This window comes from Scomber japonicus, chromosome 20 (assembly GCF_027409825.1).
Source record: "Scomber japonicus isolate fScoJap1 chromosome 20, fScoJap1.pri, whole genome shotgun sequence".
NCBI lineage: Eukaryota > Metazoa > Chordata > Actinopteri > Scombriformes > Scombridae > Scomber > Scomber japonicus.
Genome location: NC_070597.1, coordinates 10,785,010 through 10,804,528, shown reverse-complemented (window position 1 = coordinate 10,804,528; position 19,519 = coordinate 10,785,010). Strand labels below are relative to the sequence as shown.

Below are 19,519 nucleotides of genomic sequence, written 5' to 3'. Positions count from 1 at the left end.
GCAGAATGATTTCTGGCACAGTGATCCTCAAACAGGCCCTGGCACATGTGTTTCCCATGGATCCCTGCTGTAGCATTTGTTGATTTGTGGGTATGCGTGTGTCCCCATGTGTGAGTATTTCATGCCAAGCAGTCTAGTGTCAGTGGCAGTGTAGCTTTGAATGCCAATTGTTAGCAGATCTGGTGCAGAAACATATGCATGTAGTGTGTTTGTGCAGACGTGTAAATCTGTGGATCAGAAGTGATTGTGTGATTTATGTGCCAAAGGAAACATGCAATCTGGAGGAGCCAGGAATCGAACCTCCGATCTTCCAATTAGTGGACAACCCGCTCTAGTTCCTAACTTCCTAACAATCGTCAACACCAACAGAAAAACAACAACAACAACAAAACACAAACCCAAAACACAACAACGAATAATAATAATAATTATTAATATTATAATAATCATAATAATAATAACAAACAGCCAATATTCAAAAACCTTCGTCCACCTCTTACTGATACAAGGTTTTCTTCAATTAAATAAGTTGCCAATTTAAAGGTCTCTTCTTCAAATAACCATTTCATTCACTATGCTTTTTTGTGAAATTTTCATATTCATATTTATTTTACAATAAGTATGCAGTTTTGCTTTACCCTAGATCCCATTTGCCCAGTTGTGTTTAACCTTGTGAAACACATGTTCCCTTACAGATAGAATACCAGTGTTCTCTAGCTGATTTTGATTGTGATTGATCATGAAACCCATATTTACAACACAAATCATACATGAACGCTGAAGACCTGAAGTTAAACGCTAACTGAAAGCAGCTCTCAAATGTTACAGTTATGGCTGGAATGTTTTTAAGAGGATTATCAGTAATCGCTTCTCATCTCGTACAATGTTATTTTTAACTAATATGTAGCAGCTAAAAGCTCTTATTGCCAGTGAGGACTGCACTAATGGCAGTGCTTTCAGGGTCACACACAGTAGCTGCCCTATCTCAGTCAACAGGATGTTATGACCTGAACCTGGCAACTAACCACAGCTTTTTGTCGTGGTTTGTGTGGCAGTGGATAACATGGTTTCCTCTTTATTTTCCGTTCAGTAAATATTTCTCTACTTGATGCAAATGTGTATACATAGTGTAAGCACATATATGCATTTTCTCATTCAGCTGTGATCACTGTGGAAGATTCAACACTTGTTCCCATTGAGGTGGAGGGCTGACACTGCAGAGCGGAGCCAGCGGGTCTCCAAGGTCATTACCACTGCCACAGTGTCTGAGCACCCTGGGAAGGAGGCAGGAATTGATTAATGACAATGCTAGGAGCGCAGGAGGGGAGGAACACAGATTGGCAAGAGAGCAGTGCTGCAGAGGTAGACTTGTTACTGTACAGTGTTGCTATAGATAGTGCCAGTGTGAGATACTGCAGTGTGACACAGTGCTTCAACTACTCCTGATAATGATAATAGTTATATATTTTTTAATTAAATTGGCGCTGCAACAGAAAGTATTAAGTTCATGGAAGGATATTGAAAGACAGCTTGACAGGCAACTTGTTTGATGTTAGTATTCATGGTATGTTGAAATTACTTAAAGTGGTAAAGCAACAGTAAAAGTTACAGTTTAGCAGAGGGCCCTATAGGAAGCACTGGCCAAGATTGCATGTCTTTACTACATATTTACTTCCTTCCCTCCTTAAGTCCTTTTTTTGTTGCACATCCCAGCTCCTTCAAAAGCACATCCACTGTAATTAACACATGTAGAAATGGAAAGTAAGACGATGAGGTTGAACAAGCAACCAACAGTTAAGGGTTATTTACTGACCATTAACAGCTCGTTTAGCACCAGTGATTACACACTGTTCTCACAATGACACCCAAAACCCACATTAGAAATGTTAGCAACTTGCCGTAGCTTAGCTTTGGATAAGGCTAGCCATGATCCACTTTCTCCAGCTCCTGCAACAAACTAATGCTACTTAGCCAAAATGTGGTTCTAACAAATCGATACATGGTTCATACGGGTGTTGGAAATCCTTATTTTGTTTTTTTTTTTACTTTTTAAATGAGGCCTGTTCAGGGTTTAAAAAGTGCTCTATATACATATATATTTAGGCTAGCTTGAAAAGTGCCTGAATTTTTAATTTAAGAAAAGGTGTATGATGCTTGAATATACTGTACAGTTAGTTAAGTGAATTGTAACCCCTTGTAGTGTAAAATTTAGGGGATAATTACTAATAATGAACAATGTTGTATCTGTTAAAAGGGTACTTGATTGTTGACCATCGTATGCTAAAGGTGATCATATCTGAAGGCATTATGTTAAATGAAGAAGTATACTGTATGTGATTCTGCAACTACTAAGTGAATAAGTACTTTATGAGTGAATAAGTATGAAAACTACAATATATGTGTTTAAATGAAATATGCATTACTTTCATTTTCATTATTGTAATCATTATAATCACTATTATTGAAAACGAATGCAGTTGAAATAAGGTAACGGGTCAGGGTGACCTTGACATGACTTGAGCCAAGATCTGCTGAGCAAAACAGCAGCTGTGTAGGGAAAAAAACAAAACTTAAGGCCTTATAAGGCTGATGCACCTGCAGTGAGGGCATCTCAAGATTTGGTGCCAAGGGGTAAGATCATGTTTTGGGAGAAAGCTGATTGGTTAAACGTACACCAAACATGGGGAGGGGATACAACTTTTGACAGTATAAAAAAGACTCCCCAAGAGTCTTATCTGTGTGTCACGTATGCATGCATGGATTATGTCTGTGTATCGTGATTCCGGGTTTTGCTGTCGACAATAAAACTCTAACTGCATTCAGCTGGACGACTCCTGATGATCTTTGATTTGATTTAATTTTGAACTTCAATATTTTGAACAACGAGAAACTTATCGAATATTGTCACAACACCCTTATACTACATGTTACTGAAAAAAGTAATACAATTACTGTAAGATTACCATGCAACTCTGGTTCTGTATGAGACTGTATGCAGCCAGCATTATCTATATACTACCAAACTTTCAGAATCACCAGTGTAAAGGACTTTTTTCTTTTTTTTTTTACCATATTTCAAGGACACTTAGACTTCTAGTTATACCTTGGTTTTGACTTGTGCTCAATTTACTAACCCTATCTTTTGTGTGACTCATATACTCTCAAGTTGATGACGCTGGGAAGCATTAATAGTTTACTTGAAGTTAGCAGACTGGTTCTTTAATTAGCACCACATTCTTCCTCTGACTTACACACTAAACTGCACAGTCACCTGACATAAATAAAGTACAATGAGCTTGCATTTAGCACACAAAGAAAGCATTATCTTTGTTAACACATTATATGATGTCAAATTAGCTCTTACAGTAAGGTTAAGGTTAATATTATATCTTAACACAGGGGCACATACAACCTCAGTACAAAATCATCGAAAGAAATCTGTCATTTTATTATTATTGCAGACTCTTCGTGGGGGGAGCACACGGTGGTCTGGACTCAGAGTTACGGGGGCACTGGCCCCATTTGGCCCCTCCCTAGAACCATCAGGTCTTTGGTTTTTGGTGTGTGTCTCTTGCTGGGTTTTCTTTCTCTTTTTTCTAAATGAAGCTGACATGTTCAACATCCCACAGGTACCACATTTGTGGCAATGCTGCTGGTCAGGTTACCATGGGAACACACTGTGAAGAACAGCAGCATAAAGAAAATCTACATTTTTCATAGTGTACTATAAAATCTAAAAATCAGCAGTTTTCAAATTGGGAATAATAAAAAAGTGCATCACATGTGGAGAAAACTGGCTTCAGCCTTTTCTATTTCAAATGCTAAAATATAAGCATGTAAAACATTGTGGTACATTCTGAATTTAGTTTATGGACATGATCTGCAGAACAGAATCAACAGTATTTGGTGGATAAGTTTAGAAAGAGTCAACAGTCAACATCTTGTTCAGCTAGGTTACATTGCAGGGAAGCAGTCGCACATCTGTGTGAGCAGATGGACACCACAGCTTCATTTTCTCAGTCAAAACTGTGAATGTAGTGCACTGTCCTTTAAATAGCTAACCCAGCCTAGGTTCACACTCTGCAGTTCCCCAAAGGCAGAGAGCAGAGAAGCATGGTGATACGAGGTCAACCTACTCAAACAGAAAGCAGGAACTTGTTCTGGTCCAAACTGACTTATTTAAACTTTACTCAAGTTTTCTTTCAAAAGTCCTTTAGTTAGTAGATACCCAGGCACATAACACTGAAAGAGTACTTCAGTTATTTGCTATTGCACTTTCAAAAAACAATATCCGAACTTTGCGTCCATAATACAGGGCAAATTCCAAAAACATACCTTCCATGATGCAACTTGAATACACCTTTTATAGTTTTATGGAGACTGATGTTTTGTACATTTGTAGTGTTGCAACGGACTGCAAATGACTGAAAGACACATAGACACAATTAGACACATGAAAACCAAATTATAAATACATACTAGACACAACATGCACACAAAACCTGCAACGCTGCCATAACACCTTTTCAACTAACAAGAGACATCTGTTACTGTTGCTATGACGAGAAATAATAAAATGTCTAACCACAACATGACTAGATACCACACTGGGCAGCTCATTTACTTTTGGTTTATAAGTAAAGCCTCTCTGTCTTTATCTCACATCATTCTGTTGTAGCACCTAAATGGGGAAGCAGTGAACCATAGTATAGTAATTTTTATCACATTTTAAATTAGTGCCTTGACACAGAAGAGGTAGAAGAGGGCCCTGTTTGCAATAATGATACATTCTACTCAACAATAATGCTATCGTCCAGAATAACATTACTCTGCGGCTGCACCGAAGACTTAAAGGTAAATTGGGGTTTTATGTCACAATATGCTGTAGTAATTTAAGAGAATCAGTGTTGTTGCTCACAATAGATGACAAGATGATGTAAAATTATACAATTAATCATTTTAAATTACATAAAATGGCATATCTTTTTCTTTAGTTAACAAAGACAATAAGACAATAATACTGAATGACTGATTTATTGATCTGACTATTTATTACAGCCTATTAATTCCTCTGTACATTTAGTAGGAATTCAGTTGGCTTGAATATACGTTTATTCACTCTCATGCCAGAAGTCTAATGAGAAATTGGTACTACTCTGTCCTTTTAATAGGAAGCAACAGACAGCTTAGATTAACATCAAGACTTGAAGCTGCCACAACTTGTCATTTTCACACTTCTTGCATTTGTTTTTTTGTTTGTTTGTTTGTTTTTTTTGAGGGGTGCACCTTAAATAAATGAGGGATAACATGTTAATTAGTTCTTATAATTGGTTCTGGTAAGCTGGTAAGCTGTTTTTTAATATATCTTTGAAGAGAGCTAGGCAGTTTTCCCCTGTCTCTAGTGGTTATGCTATGCTAAGCTAATTGTCTCCTGGCTGTAGCTTCACATGGCTGGCTGTAGCACAGACATGAAAGTGACGTTCATGTTTCTTCTCATCTACTCTACTCTGTAACTGTATTTCCCAAAAAGTGAAACTATTTATTTTCTAAATAATTAAACAACATTGCATTCTATATAAAATAGCATATTGACACTTGAATGGGTTAAGTTTTTGGTCGAAGCAAAAAAAAAAAGGTTAAATATATTTGGATCACAGCAGTGAGAAAATGCACAGAAGACTTCAAGTTACTGGTTGTTTTTCCTCGAATAAGCCATCTTGCGGGTTTCAGTTATAAAAATCCCTGTAGCCTAAAGGGTAAACAGTCTGGCAGCTTTTTGCTCTGAGGACACAATGTACCTACTGCTAGCTCACCCTGTCACATCGCCCCTACACCCACCACCCATTTTCTGAATTCCCCAGCTGATGTATTTGAAGAGACAGAGAGACTCTGTGCCCAGAGAAACCACGTTCAGTGGAACTGACAGTGCTCTGTCCACGGGAAGACACAGTGCCAGGGAACATCGCGTTTCCTGTCAAAGGCAAAGACAGCCAATTTCTCCGTCTTATCTTCTAATTGTAACAAGCTCGTCCTTTCCGATGGCTAGGGTTCTGGAGATAATTAGTGAGACAATAGTGGGGAGCTTCAGGGGTATCATTATGTCACTGTAGGGCTTTTTTTAAGCCACGCTGACAGAATGACAGAGAGGGGACACACACCACAAGAAAGCAATCCACAGAGAGGGATAGCTCATCCTCCAAAACAAAACGCTGTCAGGGAAAACACTTATCAGCTTCTTGGTCTGGGACTATAAACAGCACAAGAGTCAGAATTCCCTCACTGCCTTTTTCATGTTTGAAGCAGGGATTTGGAAGCAAAGAGAAGCCTTGCTGTGGTCTGCAAGTGTGTCCCCACATTTTTGTTTGCATGCTGTGAGGTATGCAGGTATTCAGGTGGCAGGTTGTAATCAGTGGAGACAGAGCTGTGACTCACACAGTGCATACCAGGTGCTAGAGGTTTTCACAGTATGAACACATATCTGTGGCTGAAGTGTTGTCACATACTCTGTGTAGACAGGCTGGGTCATGTGATTAAAGCAATTATCACAATATTATTACAAATGATTTTCCAATATTAAAAGAGACATTAAATTATATATCACATTGATGTTTACGGTTAAAGCTGTGATTTGTAGAAGTCCTAAAATAATCCTTGTGAAAATTGCAGTCGTTTTTTTGTTTTGTTTTTGTTTTGTTTTGTTTGTTTGTTTTTTTTTCATTCTGGTTCCCATTGTTGTTTGCCTGAATTTCAATGATGATTTTTTAGTTTTTAATTGCTTTTTTCTAGGAGTCTTTTAATTTGGGAGATGATTATATCATCATAATATGATTTCACTAAAAGTTGGTAAATTGGAATATTTTTGCAACACAGAATCATATGCTTTCAGTTGCAGTCTTAAAGGATTGCTTCAGATTTTTCGTGTCTATCTAAATACAAAGCTCACATGCTCAAATATTCATTAAAATAGTTATTGGTTGTTGTAATCTTTCCTCCTGTCCATAGTAACCGTGAAGCGATTCCTTTCCAGGGGGACTCAAATGGGTAACAACCAAAATCTTTTTAGTACAAATTTTCCTCAGCAAGGACACACTTGGTTCCTTTTTATGCACCTGTTTGTTATTTGCATTTTCAATTTGTGCTTTAAAAAACACACCAAAATCAAATTATTCAATGTAATGACCCCAACTGGCAAAATAGCACCACCTATTAATCTTGATGAACCAACTCAAAATATTTGCACATTGGCAGTGAATGGAAACAAGGATTCATTTGAATAGTCTTTTCTCTGCAAATGCAGATACATTTGCATTAAATTTGGATAAAAACCTAGCAACTGTTTAAAAACAAAGTGGAAAGTTTATGCCAAATAGACTAACTTCGGAAGATACCCACACATTAGCTTCAGCTGAACTTTATGATGAATTGAACACAGAATGAGGACTGTGGCCTTTGTCCCCCATCTCTTACATTGCATAATAGGGATTTGTTCACATCCAGTTTGAAGAGGACTTCCTCTGTGTGCAAATAGACAGTATGGAAGTATTGTATTAAGATCAAATGTGAAAATATCCTAATATATCCACATATAGTGTGCATAAAGATTTTTCACTCTGCCATGGTTTAAGTTCATCACATTCAGTCTGTGTAGGAGCTCAGTTACTGCCAATGCAGTTGATGGCCTCACACAGACACTGACACATCATGAGAAAGAGCTAACTCTATGCTTGGGGAACTCGGGACACACATAACACCAATATAACTGGCTGTCTGGTTGGCCAGGACAATACCCTTCCCCAAGGCTACTTGCAAATGTCTCCTATCGGAAAATAAGGACGCCTTAGAACTTCCCCGAAGCTGACATCTCCCATGACCTATTTTCATTATGGCTGATGGCTGGTGACTAGCTGCTGAGTGCTAAATGGAGAAAGGACAATGCACAGATGAGAGCGCACACAATGTGGTGATAGCTGTTTGGCCACAGTCTAACCAAAGCTGAACGATGACTAATACTAATAGTCTAATCTGAAACTTGTGATCCAGGCCAGTTTATGCTGGGAGAGCAGAAATAAAGACAGAGAAATGAGATACTGTGGGGAATAGGAAGCATTCTTATTTATAGTTATGTGAGGGACATTCTCCACAATGACAGTGGAAAGGAAGTTGCTCAGAGGGGGTGATATCCTCAGAGATGCTGAAGAGGCTACAGACCAATGCAATGACAAGATGGGAAAAACTGGAGAACAGGGGTTGAAAACAGCCTGCCGTCCCCCAAGAGCAGTTGAGCCATGCAGGGGCTGGAGGCTAAATCGTGACAGGGTGAGATCTCCAGAGGTGATGGAAAGGGAAGAGGGAGCCAAGAACTGTGGGACGCTTACAAGAAGCTGCAACACTTTACCACAAGGCACAGCTTTAAGGCTAGCTTTTAGCACTTAGCTGGGTGTCCCTGTTGTGCCATTACACACAAACAAACAGACAGACACAGCATACATAAAATTCAATACAGCTTGTGTAGTGGAAAGTCCCAAATGGTGCCCTGAGTGTATTTCCACATCACAAAAACTTTCTTACACAGTCCTACCCTGAGGATTCACACACACTATACTAGCACAGCTCAATATCCTCCCCCTCATGCAAGCTTGTGACATTTGCAGAGAGAGCCTTAAAGAGGGGGAATGAAGAAGGAGGAGAACTGGAGAAGCGGGGGATCACACCTCCTCTCTTCTCTCATTAGAATTCTCTCATCAGTCTTCCCCACGGAGCAGGGGCTTGACATGTCAGGGTTTATTAATCGCTCCAGGAAATATTATTGACCCAGACCTTCTGCTCCCTCTCTCCCTGCTGCAGTCAGTGTCTCTGCTCTGCTGCCTCCACATTCCTCCGATGTCCTGCCTGGACACATTACAGGACACTGCGGCACAGCGTGGAGGCTTCAACACACAGTGTCTTCATTGACTATGCACTTGGCCCAAGCTTTCTTTTCACCGCAGCTGCAAAGCACCACACACACACACACACACACACACACACACACCTGCAGCCTTGAGTAGACAAAGCACACTGTGCTCTGCTTCACTGTGTTGTAATGGCAGGCCTGTGTTGCCGCACTTTGCTTCCAACTATTTTAATGCTTTTGTGGAAAAAAAAACACCTTTAAAACTGCAAACATCTCAAGGCTTATTGGTTTTCAGATCTTACCAGCAGCTTTAAAAAGAAAAGAGGTGTTTAATTCAATGCAATGTGAAACCCGTTCTTGATGCTAAAACACAAGAGTCGATTAGAGATACCCCTTTATTCTGCCTCCTCTGAATTCTTCTCCGAAGAGAAAATGAGGAGTCTTTCCCCTGAGACTCCTGGTCGCTGTGTGTAGGGGCTCTGGACGGAGCTTAAGGTGCTGTGGATGTTGGCATGTTTGTGTGTGTGTGTACTGTCTGTATGTCTGTGTGTATGTGAGCGAGTGTTTGTGGTAGGGTGATGATTATCAAAGGGGAGGAGGGGTGACAGAGAGCAGAGCATGAGGGTATAGGTGTTAAGCTTCTTGCTGCCTGATTTTAGATGTCACCCCTTATGATCCGATCCATCCACTTTAGCTTAGCTTCAGCACTTCCTCAAATATCAATGTCAGCATTATACAGGCTTTCTTTTGGCACGCATGTGTGTACATGCATGTTGTGTATGTGTGATTTCTAGCATACAGTATAGCACACTGACACTCCACACATGCTATATCCTGGAAATAACACAAATCTTTCAGCATGGCACTGTCGCAGAAACAGATGAAGGACAACAGTTGTTATCAGCTCTGAGAGGCATTTTCTCAAGTTCTCTTTGCTCATTCTGATAATACACTGATTAAAGCATGAGCATATGCTGTATAAGAGCTTTTTTTCTCAATGGGTTCCTGAGAAAGCTGTTCTCATGGCCAGTATTGTTTTCAAATATTGGACTCTTGTGCCTCCATGTGGACATGTTTGGCATTACACTGTGGACTTTATGACAGGACAAATGAATGACCAGGATATGAATGTGTTGTCCCATTGTGTCTCCATGAACTTTGCACCGATGAGCACATTCCTGAATGCAGCAGTCACATATAAAGAGATATGCCTTAGATCTGTCAATAGCTTTTGTTTTCCCTGAATGGCAATATTATCCAACAGCCATGTTGTCATGAATCTCAACTTTGCAAACATGTCTGGCACTAGATTTAATATCCGTCTTTATTTTGTTTTTCTGCAGTCACAATGGTCCCACTTCTGTTTTTGGTGGCAACCACGACAACATACAATAACACCACCACTGGCAACCATACAACCGGTAAGGACAATAACAAGGGCAATGCACCTCAACATGTGAGACTGAACAATTTGCAATAACAAACAAATCCCATTGCTGCCCACTGCAGTCATCACTTTCCCCCCCCTGAGATATGATTATTATGTATCTTCTGCAGCGCATGCATCTGCTTGATAATAGCCTTTTTTACAGCCTTGTTATTACCGGATAACAATGAACTTCAGCAGCTCTGGACAGTAATTTATGGCTTATTGTGTGTCTTTATAAACACAGCTAATAGCTGGCTGTGTGGCTGTGACTCTTGGCTGAGTCTCCATTCTTAGAGCCTCTCATTTTCAGTTAGATATACCGACAGGACAAAATGAGCTGATTCTTATCTCTGTTGACAAAATACTGCTGAAGCCAATTATGAAATCAGGCCTGTATCCAGAAAAGAATGAGAGGTGCTTTGCTGAACCAAGTGCTGATTTAGTTTTATCAATCCATGCAATCAACTCTTGGCTCAAATGCAAAAACGCAGCCAAGCATTTGCACACACAAACATATGCACATATATTGTCAACCTTGCCCCTTCTTCCTGCTTCTTTGTTGATGGTGCTCTCTGACCCATGGCCCTGCCTCTCCTTCTTCCTCAGCAGGCGTTCCATCCAACAGCCAACACATCTTACCCACTGTGCTAGTCCTGTCCCTGCTACTGATCATCTTTGCACTTCTAGCCTGGTACATCCTCAGGTAAAGACTCACCCGCCTCACCTCACCCTTTCCCCCTGTCCTCGCTGACTGGCTGGCAGCCAGACTCTGAGGCAGAGCTCAGGGTGACATACGCTTCCTCCTTTAGTCATTGAGGCGGAGCCCTGTCAGGAAGTGCTGATAGTTGACTCCCTCTCATGCTTGTCTGAGTGAGAACAGAACAGACGTTGACAGTGGACCTACACAGTCAACAGAAAGGAGTTAAGACTCAATTTTGAACCCTATTCGGACTAGAGACTCTTTCTAAGACATCAGCTAATGAGAAGAAGTAGCTTCGCAAGTTTCAGATGGTAGGATGGATAGATTTTTATTCACTGCTATTCAGATTTTTGCCTGAGATTAAACATACAGTAGAACTTGTTTTAACATGACTTCATCTCATCCTACGCTTTTTGCAATTGTGTTTTTCTCATTTTATTGTATTCTCTCCTCGCAGGATAAAAAACCAGAGAAAAGCAGTCGTCACAACAGTCGACAAGAAGATACCTAATGGCATCCTGGAAGAACAAGGTAACGATTGTTGTGAATTGAACATTGTTGTAATGGCGAAACAGGTTGTAGACTGTGAGAGCGACAGGCTGACATTCAGATGGGGGTGAAGGAGACATGAGCGAAGAAAAAGAAAGTGGTTAAGACAGATGTTAGAGCAGACAACAGCTTTTATGTATGTTACTTTCAGTGCAGTTTGTCCCACCTCTGCTGTGTGGTTGTGCTTGACTTCCTGTGGGTTAAAACCAAACTGTGTTTATGATCACTTGTTTTTGTTGCATTTTGTCCATGCATGTTAAATTAGTATGCCATTACTGGTGCAAAGGGCAGAACAATTTTAATGTAGCTCTGAGTTGCACCATTTTAAATAAGAGCTGCTTTGTGTGAAGTATGATAATAGTTATTAGACAACAATAGCCTGTGAGTCCTGTGAGTGTTCCTTTAGGAAGTATTTTCTTATCTGACATAACAGAGGAATGTACAGAGCAGGTTGTCTTTGTGCAGATTGGAATTTAAAGTAGGATGTGGCAGGAAAACACTCAAAAGTAGCTGTTTTAAATGGTCAATAAATACTAAGGTATTAGTTGAGCTGCTGATTAAAGTGACTGTAAACGTGATATACTTTTTTAATGAAATAGTGATGTCATATTCATTTTTTCTGTAGTGTTTTACTGCAGTGGTAAAGCATCACATCATATATTCAGATTCAATGTCAAATAAATTCTTGAAGTAGATTTTCTTATCAATTTGAAAATGTCTTATCTATAAAGAAAAGTTTGAACATACACATTCTTGCACTGTTTTATTGAAAGCATTTTTAGCATTTTTCTCACAGTATCGCTTTGCCCTTCTGCCCCTGTATATGTGTGTTTGTAATGTGGTATGTGTTGTGTTTTAGACTTTGGATACAGTACAGAGTCGTTATACACCATTGTACCACCAGGTCAGGTATACTGGGTGGCGGTATCAGGGACCTTATGTTACTAACACTCTCCCAGTACTCTTTTGACCTACAATTTTCAAATTGTGAGTGCTAACAGAATGCATACTGTAGTCGGGTGCTTATGAGATAGGTTTCCACAGGCTGCTGTAAGCAGCTTTTCCCTGGGGTCCTTTAGCTCTCTAACACTTGTTGATGTTTGGTTATCACTGAATACTTAGATTCCTATTTCACTGTGGTATCTATCGGCAAAAAACTACCAACATATCAGATTTAAACCAGTCAGTTTGGTAATCATTTACATTTTAGAGCTGTTATTCAAATTCATGTATAACCTGATTATTAAAAATAAACCCAATCCTGTTTTTATAATTATTTCTATAATTAATTGTTTAATAAAGAAACACAAAACTAACTTTAATTTATTAGTACAACTGTAAAATACTAACCTGATTTAAAGGTTAAATCATCAGCCATTTTTTCCATTACAAACTTTAAACTCTAGCAAGGATGATAAACCCACTGACTGTCTGGTCTCCATACAGAGCAACAGACGGTGGTCCTTCTGCCCAGATCCCCTTCAGCTTCTAAGACCTACTTCCCCATCCCAGTGGACCACCTCGAGGAGGAGTACAGGCTCCGCTCGGCTGACGATGGCAAGCTCTTCAGGGAGGAGTACAATGTAAGTATCCCCCTCTTCTCTCTGCCTGTAGGCTGGAGTAACATGTGGTCATGAGTCTTTTGTATGCTATATTGTTTACATGAGGTGTTTGGGGTTAAAGTACTGAGTCACTGTGGTACGCATAATCCATGATTTGAAGGATTGCTCAAATATCGGTTGAATGAATTCTGGTAAATATCAATTACTGTAAAGAATCAAAAACTCATAATATTATTATGTTGAAGCTCTGCATCCCCAAAATGTCAAAAGCAGGTTTTACCTAAGAGGTCAGAGAGTTTTGTGCATCCAAAATTAGATTTAAAGGGTTTTCCCACAACTTCTATGTGTTCATGCAAAGGCAGAATATTCTGACCATGACTTATATGTATATTTTTGATTCAGGAAAACTACTTGAGTTATATGTGTCACATTGTCCATGACACATACTGTACACATACACGCATGCATATGAAAAATACCCTTTGTCTATTTCTGATTATGATTTAGACTCTGAGTCAAAATGAAGTATGTGACTCACAGTTCAAGTACCACATAAAAGTAGGCGATTTGTCAGCACAGACAGAGGAAGTTGAAGTTCTCTGCTTTTTAATGGAGGACTGTTTACTGTAGGTAGCAGAGGAAGTGCCTACATCTAGGCCGAACAAAGCCCTACATACAGCAGAAGACAATGTGCCGGTCGTGAGCTATTGAAAGTCAGCCTGTTGGACTGATTTTTAGCATATGAGGCTAAGTAAAACTAAAATGTCTTTTTTTTGCAGTCCCTGCCAGGGGGTAATGCCCAAGGGACGTACGAGGAGGCCAACAAGGACGACAACAAGGAGAAGAACAGATACCCTAACATCCTTCCCTGTGAGTGTACTTTCTGTTCTGTAGGAACTGGGTTTTGGTTTGACTCACGCCCAACGCTCACAGTTTCCTGTGTGTGTGTGCATGTGTGCGCATGCCTTTGTGTCATTATGAATCATAATTTTTACACCTCAGATGTAGTAGATCCTCTTCAGCTGTTCATGTATTAATTCACAATGAAACATCTCTGTCCTCGCCCTTTTTCCATTTTACAGTTCCTGTCACTCCTCTGTGTCTCACTCATACTTATATGCATTGTGATACCCAAAGCAATAGGTTGACATTTTGGGAAATACAATTATTTGCTTTCTTGCCCAGAGATAGATGATAAGATTGATGCCATTTCTATAACAACTATGTATATGGCTGGAACATTAATATTCTCATTTAACTCACATTCAGAAAGGATGTAAGCATATTGTCCAAAACATCAGACTTTCTTCTTAATCACCTTGCACAGTAATAGTGTTTATTTGGAGAGTGGCAACAGACTCTCTATCTTCAACCTTCCAATGTTATTTTCCCCAACAGATGATCATTCCAGAGTGGTGTTGACTCAACTGGATGGAAATCCCTGTTCAGACTATGTGAATGCATCTTACATTGATGTGAGTTATGTTTTTTTATCACTTGGATGAACATGGTGTATTCATCCATGAAGATGGCAACACTAACGATACCAAAATATGAATTAATGTGTTAAACATTATGAATCTTCAGCTTAATATTTTTTATAAATACCGTTTTTGTCTCCTCTGGACCTTTAATTGCTCAATTAACTTATTATTTTCTAACAGGGTTACACAGAAAAGAACAAATTCATAGCAGCACAAGGTAAGATGTACTACATTTGGGAATGATACACATTACATATTTATATTGTGATTTTTATTAATTTAATAACGTTTTTGTCTCTCAGGTCCCAAAGAAGACACTGTAGCAGAATTCTGGAGGATGATATGGGAGCAGAAAGTAGCGACTGTCGTCATGCTGACAAATTTGAAAGAAAGGAAAGAAGTGAGTGATTTCAGGCCTTATTAATTTCTTTAATATTTCTCATCTCATCTGCATGAGAGGCATGGATTCATCCACTCTGCTACAAGCTCTAGTTTTTGCTTCTCCAGCCAGTTCTCTGTTCTGACCTCCTTCTGGAGGGGCAAGTGGAGAGTCCAATTTCTCTTTAGGGGTTAATGGAGCATTGCAAAAAGATTTAAGAAGAAAAGTGCTTGGCATAGATTTCATTGGTTATGGTCAAAGGTGATATTATGGAGCTTAATTTAGACTATTCATTTCACACCTGTAACTTCCCCTCTGACTTCTGTTTTTGACTTCATTTCCTGCATATGAACCAGAACACCCATGAAAAAGGAGAGACGCGAAATGGCTAAAAAGATCAATAGGAAGAGAATTGGTGAAGATTTAAATCAGCGTGTGGATGCGCTAAAATCAATGACTACATAATGTGTAATAAAGTCCTCGAAGGCAGTATCATAATTACTTTGCAAAGTCTTATATTGAGTGGTTTCACCCCTCTCCCATATACAAATCTGGACTGACTGGCCGTGAAATTGAAGCATGTGTGCCTTTAGTAGAGCTCATATTTGCTGAAGTCATGGATTTTAACTGCTTTGTCTCTTGAAATGAAAGTCCTTGAATACGTTCCAAAAGAGCAACTCCTCTTTAGGTATTTAACCTCTTAAATTGTGGATGTCATCTCTTTCCAGGACAAGTGTCACCAGTATTGGCCAGATCAGGGCTGTTGGACCTATGGGAATGTGAGGGTGGCAGTCGAAGACTTCACTGTCCTGGTGGACTACACCATTCGCAAGTTCTGTATACAATACGTGAGTTTCAAGCAGCACTGTGTAGTTTTTTGTGCTTTATAGAAACTGATAACAGAAACATCACTCAATGTTGCATCATACGGGCAGCTGTGGCTCAGGAGGTAGAGCGGTTGTCCACCAATTGGTTCAATTCCCAGCTCCTCCAGTTCATATGTCAATGTGTCCTTGGGCAAGACACGTAACCAGTATGAATGTGTATGAATGATTAATTTGCCTCTGATGAGCAGGTTGGCACCCTGCGTGGTAGCCCCTGCCATCAGTGTATGAATGTGTGTGAATGGATAATGTAAAAGCACTTTGAGTGGTCATAACAACTAGAAAAACGCTACATAAGTACAGTCCATTTACCATTCCCTTTCCATTATAAGCCAACTAGACATTTTCTAAATTCTTAGTAGCTCTGAATTTCTGAATAACTTCTGAAAACTTCAATTTATGCTAGTCATTCTGTTAAAACATGAATTTATGAAAACATACATAGCAGCCTAGGTATGTTGTGTCTTCAGAATGGCTCTGCATTCGTAATACTGCTAAATAAGTCTCTTCCCTCCTTGTAGCAAGCCAGTGATGCCGCTAAGACTCCTCGGCTGGTTACCCAGCTACATTTCACCAGCTGGCCTGATTTTGGAGTTCCTTTCTCTCCCATCGGCATGCTCAAGTTCCTCAAAAAGGTCAAGTCTGTGAATCCAACCTTCGCTGGGCCCATTGTGGTCCACTGCAGGTACCAGAAAGCTTACCTAATGGGATTCCATGTTTTGTTTACTTGAATCAACATGTTTTTACTTTTAATGGTTTTAATTATCCCGTTGGTCTCTATGGAGATAAACATATTTAGGCGTAAATGTCTGCTTTGTGTCTCAATGGGGGGAAAAAATGTCCACTATGCCTGCAAACATTTTGAGTGACTATGGCAATGCATGTGTTTACAAGCACAGATGTCCGTTTGTTTCTTGCCTGTTGTCTGTTAACATGCAAGTGTCAGCTGAGGATTTGTGACTTGTTCAGCCTGTGGTTTGTTTTGTGTCTCTGCAGTGCTGGTGTGGGGAGGACAGGAACCTTCATCGTAATAGATGCCATGATAGACATGATGCACGCTGAGCAGAAAGTTGATGTTTTTGGATTTGTCTCCAAGATACGAGAACAGCGCTCACAGCTCATTCAGACAGATGTGAGTTAGAGACAAAACCAGTCCCCATTTTATCACCTCAGACGTGTAACATCAAATTAACACTTGCTAATGTAACACGTGCGAAGATGTTCTATTTACAGTGTGAATTAACCATATCTATCTGTTAAAATATGCATATGTAAAGTGTGTTTTCATCTGTATGTGCGTGTGTGTGTTTTCTCACACCAGATGCAGTACTCATTCATCTACCAGGCCCTGCTCGAATACTACCTCTATGGAGACACAGAGCTGGATGTGTCGTCATTGGAAGGACATCTGCACAAACTGCACAACACCTTTACAGATGGTGACCGGGTTGGCCTGGAGGAGGAGTTTAAGGTAAGACTTCTAATTTCACATACTGACTTGTAACATATCACATTTATCAAGCCTGCTACACACTGAAATGAAGACTGATAATTGACTTTGGTTTATAGAGGAGTTCTTAAATAGTCCTTTTATCAATAAAAGTTACTTAAAGAGATAATTTAAACTAAAACCTATGCCCTTCTATTAAACACATTGTAATTTCACTGGTTAACATGTTCTTTCATTACTGTGAACCTGGGAGCTTTAGTTTATTTTGAGTCTTGCATACACTGTCCTGCTGCCATAAATACTCACCAAAGAAATCTGCCATGACAAGTGGTTCACAATAAATTACACTATGTGCTCCTGTTTGAGTAATGTTTGCTGAAAACCACAGTACCCAGATATTTTGGCAAATTACTGAGCCTAAAAATAATATTATATATTTGTGACCCATTTTTTGAAGTTTTACATCTTAAATTGGAACCTGTGGGCTTGGACTAAAGCTAGACTGGGGAATTCAGGGCGTACTGAGAGATGGATCAACTCTTCTCATGTTTTGGTCTTTTCATGGGATTTCTTGACAATTATAAAAATATAGAATATCACCAGTAACAACTGTGGGTAGATTCTGGTCCAATTAACAAATAATGTTACCTACAGTGCAATAGATTATTCCTTAAAACTTCATTCTTCCTCGCTAGAGAAATGTGTTGTGATGGAAAAGTGAAAAAAACGGCTGGTAAAAGTTAAAGGAGGGTGAACATTTTAACTTTTTGTTTGATTTCTCCCCAGAAACTGACAAACATGCGCATAATGAAGGAGAACATGAGAATGGGGAACCTTCCTGCCAACATGAAGAAGAACAGAGTTCTGCAAATTATCCCATGTAAGAACGAAAGAATGAATGTTCTGAAAACTGTAAAACCAAAAAAAGTCAAGTCAGTTCAAAGTTTATTTAAAGTGTCTCAATACACTTTACAGCAGTAAAACTATATGAAAAGAAAAACTCTACTTCCATTTTAGATGATTTCAACAGAGTTATCATGTCCATGAGAAGAGGCCAAGAGTTCACCGATTACATCAATGCATCTTTTATTGATGTAAGTACAGTTTATTACCCAATAATTTTCTTCTTGAATTTTTACCTACAATAGTCTGCGTTAATGCTATTGAAATACAATATTGGACCCATAAAGCTAAAGTACTGTATGCATGTTTCTGTGACTCAGGGCTACAGACAGAAAGACTACTTCATTGCAACCCAGGGCCCACTGACACATACTGTGGAGGATTTCTGGAGAATGGTGTGGGAGTGGAAATGTCACTCCATTGTCATGCTCACTGAGCTCCAGGAGAGGGAGCAGGTAAGCTACAAGAAGTGATGACTGCAAGCAAGCCATGATTAATTGCTCCAGTAACCACTTCAGCAGTATATTCCGAAACTATCTCTGTTCTGATTTTCTTGTTCATGTTTGTGAATTTCTTGTACACATTCCATTTATTTAGCTGCTTCTGTTTGAATTGTTGCAGGGATAAAAACAGTTTTCTTTGTTTTTGCAGGACAAATGCTGCCAGTACTGGCCCACAGAGGAGTCAGCCACCTATGGAGATTACACAGTAGAGTTGAAGGGAGACACTTTGTGTGACACCTTCAGTCTACGAGACTTGGTACTCACCTTTATCCCGGTAAGCAAATGAACTCATATCATACAGCTGTTAGTGAGGCAGGAGTGAAGCATTTGCCTGTCAGGATAAAGGGACTTTTATTGGCCCTATTCATGCAGTGCCATTAAACATTTCTTTCACAATTCTTTTCCAAGGGATATGAAATTATTTTGCATAGCATAATTTGAACTACATTTTACTATTGTGCCAGTAAGATAGCATAGCACTTACACTTGCTGCATGCTTATTCATTTAAAAACAATCTCCAGTTTTTTTTTTATTTTTCTCACTATCACAGGCTCCCACAAACCATGATGTGTTGAACTGTAGAGTGGAGCCTATAGTTACATTCATATTTGAATATTTGGAAACTGATGTTAAATGCAAAGGTTACTTCTGTTTTTTGTAGGGTTTTTATGAATTCTCAGAGAATGTTGTAATGCTGCACAGGATCTGATGTAGCTGTCTTATAATGAAGTAAAAAGAAAGGAGTGTACTTGAAACTCTTCTTGTCTGCCAGAGGAAATGTG

General features: G+C 39.4%; 1 protein-coding gene across 3 annotated transcripts in view; it reads left to right on the top strand.

Annotated features, from left to right (window-relative positions):
* Positions 1–19,519, top strand: part of ptprea (protein tyrosine phosphatase receptor type Ea) — a 424,624-nt gene that overhangs the window by 30,743 nt on the left and 374,362 nt on the right. For 2 of the 3 annotated variants that reach the window (XR_008323516.1, XM_053340805.1), the window contains exons 3-18: positions 10,237–10,314; positions 10,929–11,025; positions 11,480–11,553; positions 13,018–13,154; positions 13,913–14,003; positions 14,532–14,608; positions 14,798–14,834; positions 14,920–15,017; positions 15,725–15,844; positions 16,402–16,565; positions 16,877–17,012; positions 17,202–17,351; positions 18,117–18,210; positions 18,348–18,424; positions 18,554–18,688; positions 18,885–19,010. Coding sequence is in view for 2 of the 3 variants with exons in the window: in XM_053340805.1 (XP_053196780.1) it covers positions 10,242–10,314; positions 10,929–11,025; positions 11,480–11,553; positions 13,018–13,154; positions 13,913–14,003; positions 14,532–14,608; positions 14,798–14,834; positions 14,920–15,017; positions 15,725–15,844; positions 16,402–16,565; positions 16,877–17,012; positions 17,202–17,351; positions 18,117–18,210; positions 18,348–18,424; positions 18,554–18,688; positions 18,885–19,010 (1,686 nt within the window). In the remaining variant the exon portion in view is untranslated. Of the gene's footprint in view, positions 1–10,236; positions 10,315–10,928; positions 11,026–11,211; positions 11,334–11,479; positions 11,554–13,017; positions 13,155–13,912; positions 14,004–14,531; positions 14,609–14,797; positions 14,835–14,919; positions 15,018–15,724; positions 15,845–16,401; positions 16,566–16,876; positions 17,013–17,201; positions 17,352–18,116; positions 18,211–18,347; positions 18,425–18,553; positions 18,689–18,884; positions 19,011–19,519 lie in introns of those variants that run through there. The other variant, XM_053340806.1, reaches the window with a different exon arrangement.